Genomic DNA, 11568 nt, shown 5'->3' with positions numbered 1-11568 from the left:
AAATAGAGAAAATTGATTTGTCCATTTCTCACTTTATCTAACAATATGTTTCTCCCAAAATAAATAACACTAGTAACTGATCCAGCCTGAGCGATTACCTGGATGGATTCCTAGTTGTACATCCTCCAAGGAATTAATCTAGACAACAAACATTATTCCGTCATCATATCAGGCCAATCCACCATTCACATCAGGAACAACTAGAGAAGAATACTCAACATTATCTATGATAGATTTGATAGTCATACGGAAAGCATCATTCTTAATTTTGGTCTAACTTAGTAGTATCTGAAACTCTGAATCGGCCTCATCTCCTATCTCTGCTATCGATCGGTGTCGACGACGAGAATTCATCCGGTCGAGACGTCAGAGCCTCTCGGCGATCCTGGCGGCGGCGTCGGCGAGCTTGTTGACGGCGGCGAGGAGCGCCCTCCGGTGCTCCCTGTCCGCCTCCCAGTTCGCCCTCTGCGCCTCCAGCTGCTCCGCCAGCAAACGGTTGCCCCTCTCCAGCGCCTCCGACATCTGCCTCCCCATGCTCGTCGTCCCCGCCCCTGCCGTTGGCGTCGCCGTCGCCGTGTCCGTGTCCGTGTCCTCCGCCCCGACTCCGGCGCCGAACGTCGCCTCGCTGTCCTGCTGCGACGTCGAGTTCTTGTCCGACGCCGGCTTCTTGGCGCTCTCCGTCGCCGGATCGGAGCACTCGCGCTGGGACTGGGAGGAGGCCGGCGGCACGTACATTCTCGCTGCGCAGCGGCAAAAAAACGTGCGACACATATGAGTACGTGGCAAGTGGCAAGTAAGTTCGCGTTCGAATGTAGTGGCGGCCCTTACCTTGGATGGGCATGACCATCATCGGCGACGGCGGGTGCTCGTCGGCGTCGTCGGCGAGCTCCATCTCCTCGGCGGAGTCCGGCTTCAGCTGGTTGGCGGCGCCGCCGGCGCCGACGATGGCGTCGTAGACCTCCCGGTCGAACGACGACGGCAGCTGCCTGGCGCGCCGCTCCTCCCCGCGCATGTCCCAGAACGACTCGCGCTCCGGCGCCGCCGAGTCCGCGTCGCCCGCGACGGCGGCGACGGCGGCGGCGTGCTTCTTCTCCCAGGCGACGATCTTCTTGAGGTCCCAGGAGAGGTTGCCCCAGCGCTTGCGGCACTGCATGGGCCCGCGCTCCACGCCGTGCCGCCGGCAGTAGGCCGACACCACCGCCCACTTGAGCCGCACCGGCTGCGCCGCCCGCTGCTCCGTCACGCGCTTCGCCTGGATCAGCACCAGCGTCTCGTGCCGCGTCCACCGCGGCAGCCGCGACCTCGGCGTCGTCACGGCGGCGCCGGCCGGAGAGTCGCCGTTGGCAGACATCATTTCTTCCTTAGGCTCGAATCAGGAGAGGATGGGCACGCGTCGAGATCGAGAGGCCTCGCCGGGCTGAGATTTATGCACTGCTGTTTCCTTGGCCATTAAAATCGGCAGGGCAGAAATTGGCAAGAACTTAACCCTGCACAGCTAGTGCCATCTATATCTCATTGCACTTATCCAAAAAAGTTAATAGATTTACTGCCATACCACTGCTGGCAGCACAGCCCAAAATCAGCAGGAAATTAAACTTGTAAAGCAACAAATATGCCACCCCAAACATTACCTGTACCCAAGAGGAGATACAAATCAATGCTGATATATGAATTTGCCGAGGACTAATTTGTTCGACAGCAGTATGGGTATGGCAGCGCTATCAATTCGCATCCACAGCCACAGAGAGCACAGGCTGGCATTTCTCGAGCAATGAGACAGAAGTAGAAATTACTCCCTCCGATTCGTAAATAATAAGTCCTTTTTGACATTGCAATATGGAATACGTACAGAGCAAAATGAGTGAATCTACACTCTAAACTACGTGTATACACATCCATATGTAGTCCATAGTGAAATCTCTAGAAAAACTTATACTCCATCACAGTTTAGAAGGCACAGTTAAATTTACGTGTGTTTCCATAATAGACAAGATTTAGGGCGCATTGCATAAACCGGAGGGAGTATTTAGGAACGGAGGGAGTATATGGCAATAAATTATATCTCATCTTCTGTCATAATTTTGACAGCAGAACACAGCACTGACACCGAATTATGTGTAATATGCTGAAATATGAAGAGGGATTTAAGAAGCATGATGCAAGGAACACATAAAAATGTCAAAAGATCGGTTAATCCTTCCGTTGCTAATATGGATCAGTTGTTCACAAAATATCATGCCATCATGACCAGCATGTCACCACCTAGACAAACTTTGTTTGCTAAATATAATTAGCATGTCCAGCATGTCATCTATCCTACACAAAATGAGAACGCGCTTCTTTCGCTAATAATCATAGGATGTCCTGCTTGTCATATACACAGCAGGCATGGCCACGCTTATGCTCCCAATACTACTACATATACTTCTGCTTTCTCCAAAATCCAGAACAGAAGAAACCCCCTAGTAGAGTCGCTTGCGGCAGTCTGGGGCACCACAGCAGCATGGCAGCTTGACAATTTCGCCATCCGCAGAAACGACGCTGTTCAGGACATAGCCATAGTCGTAGCAGAGCTCCTGCAAAGCACATACCAGTTATTAGAACTCGAGAGAAGTTATAGGGCTGTAACTGGAAAAATTACAGAGACGCAACAGAAATCAACTCACCTGAAGTGGAAGTATCGTGTCAGCAGCAAAAAGCATCACCTTGGCTAGCTTGACGTCGTGGTGATTGGTTAGGACACACTGGACGAAGAGGTTAGGGTTACAGCTGTGGTTTATGAACCTCGCGAAACTTCCAATAGAGCCAGCATCTATGCAGTACTCCGGTGCCGGTGGTGCCTCTGAATCATTCTCAGCATGAAGTGATGGCATATTCATATCAGACCCTGCCCTTTTCTGTGCAAGAGCAGAAACAAATAATTTTAAACCCTCCATTTTTCAGAAACAAGCTACGAAACCGAGCAATGAGACAAATGATGTAATGTAAGCAAAATGAAAGCTTTAAGTGAAGCAATTAGCACCTCCCGTCCATCTAAACCCTTCATAGTTTGAAGACAATCAATGTCAAATATGTAGTTGTTATGTAGCAAACCATCCACTTCCTCAGTCCTCTTCAACACCCCAACGTACTCACAGATTGGAGCCCCCGGGAGGATTGTGTCCCAGGTCCTAACGCCCCATCCTTTGGAAGCCGTCTTGAACACCTACATTGGGGTTCAGTTTGTTGAGCAACTACAGCATATAAAAGATAGGAAACGTAACAAGAGATAGGACAGCAGTTAAATTAACAGATACGGTTGCTTCCAGGCATTGGGCATGCTATATCAAACTTCGGAATCACTAAAATGTGTAGTGTCTTCCTTGAATGAAAATAGCAAACGTAACAAGATAAAGGACAGCAGTTAAATTAACAGATACGGTTGCTTCCAGGCATTGGGCATGCTAATATCAAACTTTGGAATCACTAAAATGTGTAGTGTCTTCCTTGGATGAAAATAGCAAACGTAACAACATATAGGACAGCAGTTAAATTAACAGATACGGTTGCTTCCAGGCATTGGGCATGCTAATATCAAACTTTGGAATCACTAAAATGTGTAGTGTCTCCCTTGAATGAAAATAGCAAACGTAACAAGATATAGGACAGCAGTTAAATTAGCAGATACGGTTGCTTCCAGGCATTGGGCATGCTAATATCAAACTTTGGAATCACTAAAATGTGTAGTGTCTTCCTTGAATGAAAATAGCAAACGTAACAAGATATAGGACAGCAGTTAAATTAACAGATACGGTTGCTTCCAGGCATTGGGCAGGCTAATATCAAAATTTGGAATCACTAAAATGTGTAGTGTCTTCCTTGAATGAAAATAGGGAATACGCGGGATAAACGATGGCAGTGGCGTACATAAACCTAGAGGGACGAAAACTGAAGAATGGACAGAGAATGAGTGATGTTTGGTTAAAACAAACTATTTAAGTTGAGCCCGCATATATAACATGTGATTTATCTATGGAATTTTACTACCACAAATACAAATACAAAAAAATATACCGAAGCCATCATTATCAACTACACTTACATCTATATAATATTGCACAATTATCAGATTAGCACATGTGAAAGTTCCTGGCAAGGTAGAAAAGTGGAAACTGGAAACATTAAAAGATTAGAGGAAGAGCAAAATACAAACCTCTAGGCGATGTTGCAGCCCTTGTTGAGATGTTCTATTGACACAGTTTCGATTGCAGCTGCAGTTAGCACCACACTCGAATACGACTGCTTTGGGCTCCACCAACCTAAAGAAAAACCATTAGCTCACAAAGCAAGAGATGGTCTTGCTTAACTAAGGAATTTGGACCGTTACACTTTACCTGCCAATATTCTTAAATGATACATAAGGCAAATCCGAGCCGTTAAGTTGAGCACATGAACAATTTTTGTTATTAGCACAGTCTCCTTCACAGTCACAGCCAGCACAATCAGATGGAATCTTTATGCCTTTTGAGATTTTTAGTGATTTGGAGTACACAAAACCTACAGAATTGCCAAAGGTAAGGGAACCAAAAGCAGACAACAACTTAGCCACTAAAGAGTACTGCATATTTTGAAGACAAAAAGAGGACATGGAGACAAACAAAATAGAAAGAACATGGTAGTTAAGCTGATAGAAGAACACTTCAAAGAAATGTAATCTGTATATGATAAAAACTGATGACTATTAATTACAGCGGTTGATGAACCCGGCAATCCGGCCCATGGGCTTGAATGGGTAGGGTATGGGTCGCCATCTTCACCCATGGGTCTTGCCTAGGGTATGGGCGCAAGTTTGTGCCCATGGGTCACCCGATTCATATTAATAATCATATTTATTTGTTTTACTTGCCAATTGCTATTTGAAAAGGTCACTTTATATAGACATTTTTCTCTAAAATAGCATCCAGTAGACTGCGCTATGCAGTTCAGAACTAGCTGCCAGCTTTCCCAGCAAAATAGAGTAATCATTGGTCAGCCCACAACATGCAGCCTAAGTGCTTAACCATACTAAAGTTAGTACTAAGCATGAGACACTTATTTTGGGACGGAGGGAGTACTATATTATTACTATCGACTGGTACACAGGCCACAGTGCACATGCAGTAAAGAAGGAGTCCAAGACGAACTCAGACCAAAATTCGTCATTCAACCAACAATCTGACACATGAGAAGGCTTTGCTCCTTTTATCATTCACACAGGTCTGAAGCATTGCGGGTCCAAAATTCGTTTTGAGATCGGCCCATGCAGATACCAGCCACACGACACTACTACCTCAAAACTGCAGGTAGATACCAGCCAGGAAGAATGAAAGCATATCACTATAAAGCTAGCAGGAGGCTGACTACCTAGTTACTGGTTGTGGCATATGGCATATAAAAGCTTTGTTATAAAAAAATGGGTTGAAAACACCCCACCTTCCTTGAAATTTTAGGCAAGCAAAATTGATAAACACAAAAAAAATATTTAAATGGCCTGTGCTGCCATACCCGATGGGTGCCCGACTGGGTCGGGTTACCCGGTGGGTTCGGGAATGGGTATCTTTCTAGACCCATGGGTAGGGTCGTGGGTTGATGATTGACCCGATAGTGTAGTTGTGCATGGGTCTGGTAGAGGTCAACCCGACCAAACCCGACCCGATTGCCAGGTTGAGTTGCTGCTGAGATATACTAGAACATGCATGGAGAAATATCTGGTCTTGAATTTAAATAAATCTTAACCTGAGAGTGCTGCATCAACAAACGTTTTGTTGATGTTGATGCTGCAAAAAGATGGTGATATCAATGAAGATGTGAGTCGTCGAATCAAAGTTGGGTGGATGAAGTGGCACGAAGCTTCTGGTATACTAGAGATGCACATGCTAAGGTGGATAGGTGGCCAAACAACGAAGGATCGGATCCGGAATTTTTATATATGTGATAGAGTTGGGCTAACTAGTTCCAGGGAAGTTGCTTCAATGGAAGCTGGATTGCCCAGTTGCTTTTGAGTTCGATTTGGACTAGTTTCCAATTGAAGAGAAGCATGTCCAACATCATCTGAGATGGTTTGGGCATATACAATGTAGGCCTATAGAAGCACAAATGCATAGCAAAAGGATAAAGCGTGATGATAATGAGAGGTCAAGGTAGACCAAACAACAAACGTGACATGGGAGGAGTCTGTAAAGAGAAACCTGACGGACTGGTATCACCAACGAACTAGCCATGGCAAAGGTGCGTGGAAGTTAGCCATCCATGTGCCAGAACCATGACTAGATTTTGAGATCTTATGGATTTCAACTCTAGCCTACCCCAACTAGTTCGGGACTAAGAGTCTTTGTATGTTTATTGTTGTTTTTACTTGAAGGTATATGCTGTCTGCTGAAACTTAAGCACACAAAAAACGTAAATCATGAATTAGTAATACCAGATGGAGGAACAGGTGGGTCGTCAACCACATTAGTAGCAGGAATTGGAATGTTCTCCTGTCCTCCAGAGATGTCATCACAAACCAACCTATCAAATAAAAGGCAGCACATGATTCCTATTAGGATAGGTAGCAGGGTGAGGAACAAACATTAATAGTTCAGCAGTTTGAGATTCCTCGATTGAAAAATCAAAACTCCATCATAAACATATTAAATCACGAAAGGTAAAACAGGAAAGCTATCATGTACCCAGGTAATTCAGAAATCTTTCTGGGAGCTTCCGCACGAGTGAATCGCACCTGCAGAAATAAACAACATTTTATGTGGAAAAAGTAAGGCACAGAACAAAATGCAGATAAATGTGTGTTAAGGTGTTAAATATATCCAGCATCAAGATATAAAAAACAGAGACCAATCATCTTTAGATTACTTCAACCTGCAGTGAGCATACTGGAGATTACTTCAACCTGCAGTGAGCATACTGGAGATAAATCTGCCTTGTGACAGATTTTTTTTTCTATTCAGACCCATCTATAGCGCCAAACAAGCATCAATTGCGCATTCTTACACCAGCATCAGTCATGTAACTTACTGTAGGCTAAACTTGAGCAAATTTTATGCCCTCAAATCATAATGTAATTTGTATCTGTAAATCAGATAGTACACGGTTGCAGAAGAAATTCTGTAGCACCACCACAACGTACAGTGGGAATTAAGTTCGGGTTTCACGCATATATACCTCAGTGGTTGTCAACGACGGTTGACCCTCAAGCCTCTTCAATTTATACTTGTATACCACATGTCCTTGTACTCCCTTCTGCACCCAGTCATCTACAACCTACAGATTGAAAACAGAGGGGAATAATATTAGCCAAAGGAAGATAACAGAAGTACAGAACTAGCAGATGCTAAGAACCATATCTTGTTGTTTCATGAACAACTATATTTCTGGGTAAGGATTTGGCTATTTCGTATCCTGCTTGTGGTTGAGTGCCAAAGGGCAGAGAGAGTTACCCAGCATTCATCAATAACAAGTAACAACTAGTGTGGTAAAGGAAGTAATCAAACAAAATTAATTCATTTAAATGAAACTACCTCCGTTCATAAATACAAGAGTTTCTAGAAAGTACGCAGTCAACTTTTATAATTTAATTTTAATATACAAAAATGGTCATATTGATAAAGGCCAAAACTAGTATCAATGAAACAGTTCATAATTTTCTACTAACATATACATACAAAAGTAACAGTCGAAGATACATATTGTTGACGTGACATTGTCTAAATGTGACCGATGTGGGATAAGTGAAGGATAAGACCTTGTACAAGCCATCATATGTGTAGATTTTGCCGGTGTAGCTATTCTTGGCCACATGACCTCTAATAACTCGTATCAGATTGCCATTATCCTTGCTATTCTGCGACATGACAAGAAATGAACATACAATATATCAAAAAATTGCTATTGGTATTGATGCGTGAAAAAATCAGCAAATTGCAAATTGCTAGGCATGATTCCAGTGAAATAAAGATAAACAGCTTCCAAGATTGTATGGCAACCAAAACTCTAACATATAAGAAGATTCAAGTTAGAAGATGGACTAAGTTATCACTGACAAACAAGTTGAGAAACTATTACAAACAACATTAGATTTACTATAATGAGATTTACTTTAATGACATGTAACTGATAAGAACCATTAAAACTAACCTTCAATGCCAAATTTCCACGGTTCAGTTGTTGAGAACCAATTTGGCGATGGTTGCCAAGTAAATCATTTCCTCCCTGACCAGTATAAATAATTTCATCAGCCTTGTCCAGATCATCTTCATATATCCCTGACATGACGATGCAAGTTGCCATGGGGAAAGTGAAGTTCTCGTACTCCTTCTGCATAAATGTCAAAAGTGTTAGCTAACTAAAAATACCAACAAAACATATGAAGATGATCTGAACAAATTCTACTCTAGCAAGAATCAAATTATGGTTGCTTATCAACTTGGAGATGAAATAGGAGGTAACTAGAGTAGAATTTAGGAAGGGATTACAATTGCACCCAGCAAATCAATTCGACAATTGGGAGATCTAAAGTGGAAATGTTATATAGCTTACTGCTATACAATTTTCAAAAAATGGGAAAGTATAAGCGAAGCGGAGCACTAATCCTAAACCCTAACCCTAAAAACGCTTAAGAGCACTTAAGCATTTTCAAAATGCCAGAATTTGACTGTTTTTAAATAATATGCACAGGAAAATAGGAAACATAGCACACAAGTAACTGAAATAGCATCTAAAATTCAGTTCACACCATAGCAAATACACATGAGGTTCACACAGCAAGCAAATTACCAATTAAAATGCAGTTCAGTTCAAATAGACCCTGATATTAAGATAAATAGCAAATTGTCATTATTGCGCAAACAGCCAAGCAAAAGTTGTCTAAAAACAACCAAATTCTGGTCAATTTAAAAAAACGCTCAATCTACCACTTAGGGCCAAAGCAAAACGTTTTGCCATCGCTCAGCGCTTAAGTGTCGCTTAAAAACACTTTCATGAACAGTGCTGCTATGAGTGGGTCACAACCTGCAGTCACACAATGGCACGTGAAAAGTAGTCGGCTGATGACTGTTATACTCTCTAGATCATGTAGAGTCAACACTAAACACAACTTGTACAGCGGCTTCTGACTTAAGTTTTTGCCTACACGAAGAGTCAATACAAGGAGACAGCAGCGCACAAAGGCACTAAGCTTTGAATTTGCAGTTTCAACATTTAACTAATACAAGAGTCAGACTCCAAATCAAGAGAGAGCTATTTTCTCTCTGATCCTTTTCACTCCTCCACATTGGCAATAATCATGTGTGGTAGGACAGAAAAACTATTGGGACTAACCAAGTTGTCGTCAACCATTAAAGGGATAAAAAAGGAAAAGATGATGAGTATGACAGTTGCTATGGAAATGTTTATTGATGTTACCTTTTCTTGGTATTTCATACCCATATAGTCAATACCATTCAGCCAATGGCTGTGAATGCCCAAGACAACCATCTCCGCACGAGAATAAAACTGATCCCCGACGTCGATCCCTGAGAAGGAGGATATCAGGGCATCATACATCCAGAGGGTGATAACGTAATATCAAATATGGTGGATACTAAAAACTGAAATCATGTTCACAATAACTCAAATTACAAATTTTCTTCCTGGTATATAGAACTAGAAGGACAGACTGACCTGGTATTGGCCCTAACACCTTCTCCGTATAAAGAAAAGAGTTGTTCTCTTGCATCTAAGATTTCAACAATTATGGCAAGTTCAGCCTAAATAAAGAAGTCAAGTAGGTTAGCACCAATGAAAATAAAAGCAGAGAACAGAACACCTTTGTAATTGCTTTCAAATCAGGCCGCTTGGATGGGCGCTTTTCTTTGGCCTCGCCTTCGCCGCCTTTCTTGCCATCCTACATTTACAAGGACAACAGAAGAACTTACAAATCTGACCATTCACCACAATGAACAGGAGTTACAGCACTAAGAGACAGGCGGCATGACACATGTAGAAACATAATTTGAACTGCACGAGAATCCACACCTTATTTTTGGCAGCTCCTTTGGCTGCAATCTCCTGTATGACAGCCTGTGCTCTTTTCTGCTCTTCCTGCACCCATATAAGCAGAGAGTCAGAGTCAGACAAAGCATACAGTAAACTGAAAAGAACCTGAACATTCAGAGTTCAGACAGACGAGGCTACCTGGACAAGGTGGAGGTAGTGGCTGTTGAAGGCACGCAAGGTTTCCTTGACCCGCAGCTTGGCACTCTTCCCGGTGCCCAGGGCGTCGTCCTCCGCGGCAGCTCCGGTGAAATCAGCAGGAACCGGTTCCTGCCCAACCACCGGCATCGGCTTCCTCTCCTTTGGCTCGACCTTGGCGGCCTTCCTGGGCACCTTGGCCGCGACCTGTGGAGCCGGGTCCTGGTTCTCCTCGTCCCTCTTCTTCTTAGGACGGCCCCGGCGGCCGGTGGACTGCTTGGGCTCCTCCGGCTCCGCGTAGACTGGGACGCGTGGCTTGCCGAGGCAGCGGGCGCTGCGGCGCAGCACGAGCTCCGACTCCGGTGGCGCCGGGATCAGGGGAGTGGCGCCGACGAAGAGCGGGTCCGGCACCGGCGCCACCTCCATCACGGCGACCGAATCCATCCCCTCCATCAGCGGGAGCTCCACAAACTCTGCAGCGAAAAAACAGAGCATAGTCAGATACTCTGCTCTCGTCTCCCTTCCTTCCTGAATTCCTTACACATGACACTGCTGACCAAAAATAGAAGATACAGGCATACAGCGCAATCTGCAGCAATGGGGGGCAGAAAATCGCACCCAGAAAACCCCACCAAAACCCTCGCCCTGTTGACCGGAAGCACCAGATTGCAAATTCCCACCCTAATCACAGCCCCGGACGAAGAAACAACCACCGGAGATGGATAATCGGCAGGAAATCGCACCCAGAAAACCCCACCAAAACCCTCGCCCTGTTGACCGGAAGCACCAGATTGCAAATTCCCACCCTAATCACAGGGAGACGGCTGAACGGAGCAGACCGAGCGGAACTCACCTCTACCGGCGCGGAGGAGCGACGCGGCGGCGGGGGAGGTGGAGAGGCGGCGGAAACGGAACAGGGAGAGGAAGGGGAAGGCGATGGGGGGAGGGGGGCAGGAAACAGGGGACACAGAGCAAGCAAAATAGCGAGGGCCAGCTGCCGCTTCGCCTTTTCCGAGGCGGGATTACCGTGTTGCCCCCGAAGGTACGACGAAATCACCCGCCGCTGCCACCCATCAAAGCGTGTGTGGCACGCGGGGCGTCGCACGGGCGGGGCGGATTTGAAATTCGGGCGGGCGCACCGCGGCGGGCATCGGACGGCCCAGGATTCGCCGCCCGCGCCGCGCGGCCGTCCGATGGGGGTGCGGGCAGTCGGTTTTACAGTAGTATTTTATTTCGGAAAGGCAGTCAAATCGGCGCGCGCCAGTGCGGGGAGCCCCCAACGGGCCAGTGCGAGCCCGTGAGACATTTTCTTTCCTTCTTCGTGCCTCCTGCCAGCCTCTATAGGCCCATCATAGGCCACACTGGTTTCCATTCCCGTTTTGC

The 11568-nt window shown here is 45.2% G+C and overlaps 2 protein-coding genes across 2 annotated transcripts; both read right to left on the bottom strand.

Annotated features, from left to right (window-relative positions):
• Positions 1–139: 139 nt before the first annotated feature.
• Positions 140–1561, bottom strand: LOC119272868 (trihelix transcription factor ASR3-like). Its single transcript, XM_037554228.1, has 2 exons — positions 829–1561; positions 140–740 (listed from the first exon to the last, which is right to left on the bottom strand). Exons 1-2 carry the CDS (start codon positions 1352–1354, stop codon positions 367–369), a joined length of 900 nt encoding a protein of 299 aa, XP_037410125.1. The 5' UTR covers positions 1355–1561; the 3' UTR covers positions 140–366.
• A 609-nt stretch (positions 1562–2170) lies between these two features.
• LOC119270185 (histone-lysine N-methyltransferase, H3 lysine-9 specific SUVH4-like) lies at positions 2171–11124 on the bottom strand. Its single transcript, XM_037552159.1, has 16 exons — positions 11039–11124; positions 10189–10658; positions 10030–10095; positions 9821–9898; positions 9676–9730; positions 9418–9527; positions 8152–8331; positions 7760–7858; positions 7180–7278; positions 6690–6739; positions 6440–6528; positions 4374–4536; positions 4193–4298; positions 3023–3205; positions 2667–2897; positions 2171–2576 (listed from the first exon to the last, which is right to left on the bottom strand). Exons 2-16 carry the CDS (start codon positions 10636–10638, stop codon positions 2463–2465), a joined length of 2073 nt encoding a protein of 690 aa, XP_037408056.1. The 5' UTR covers positions 10639–10658; positions 11039–11124; the 3' UTR covers positions 2171–2462.
• Positions 11125–11568: the final 444 nt, after the last annotated feature.

The sequence above is a fragment of the Triticum dicoccoides genome, chromosome 3A (genome assembly GCF_002162155.2).
Source record: "Triticum dicoccoides isolate Atlit2015 ecotype Zavitan chromosome 3A, WEW_v2.0, whole genome shotgun sequence".
Taxonomy (NCBI): Eukaryota; Viridiplantae; Streptophyta; class Magnoliopsida; order Poales; family Poaceae; genus Triticum; species Triticum dicoccoides.
The sequence above is the reverse complement of the archived record's forward strand: the minus strand, read 5'-3'. Positions and strand labels throughout refer to the sequence as shown.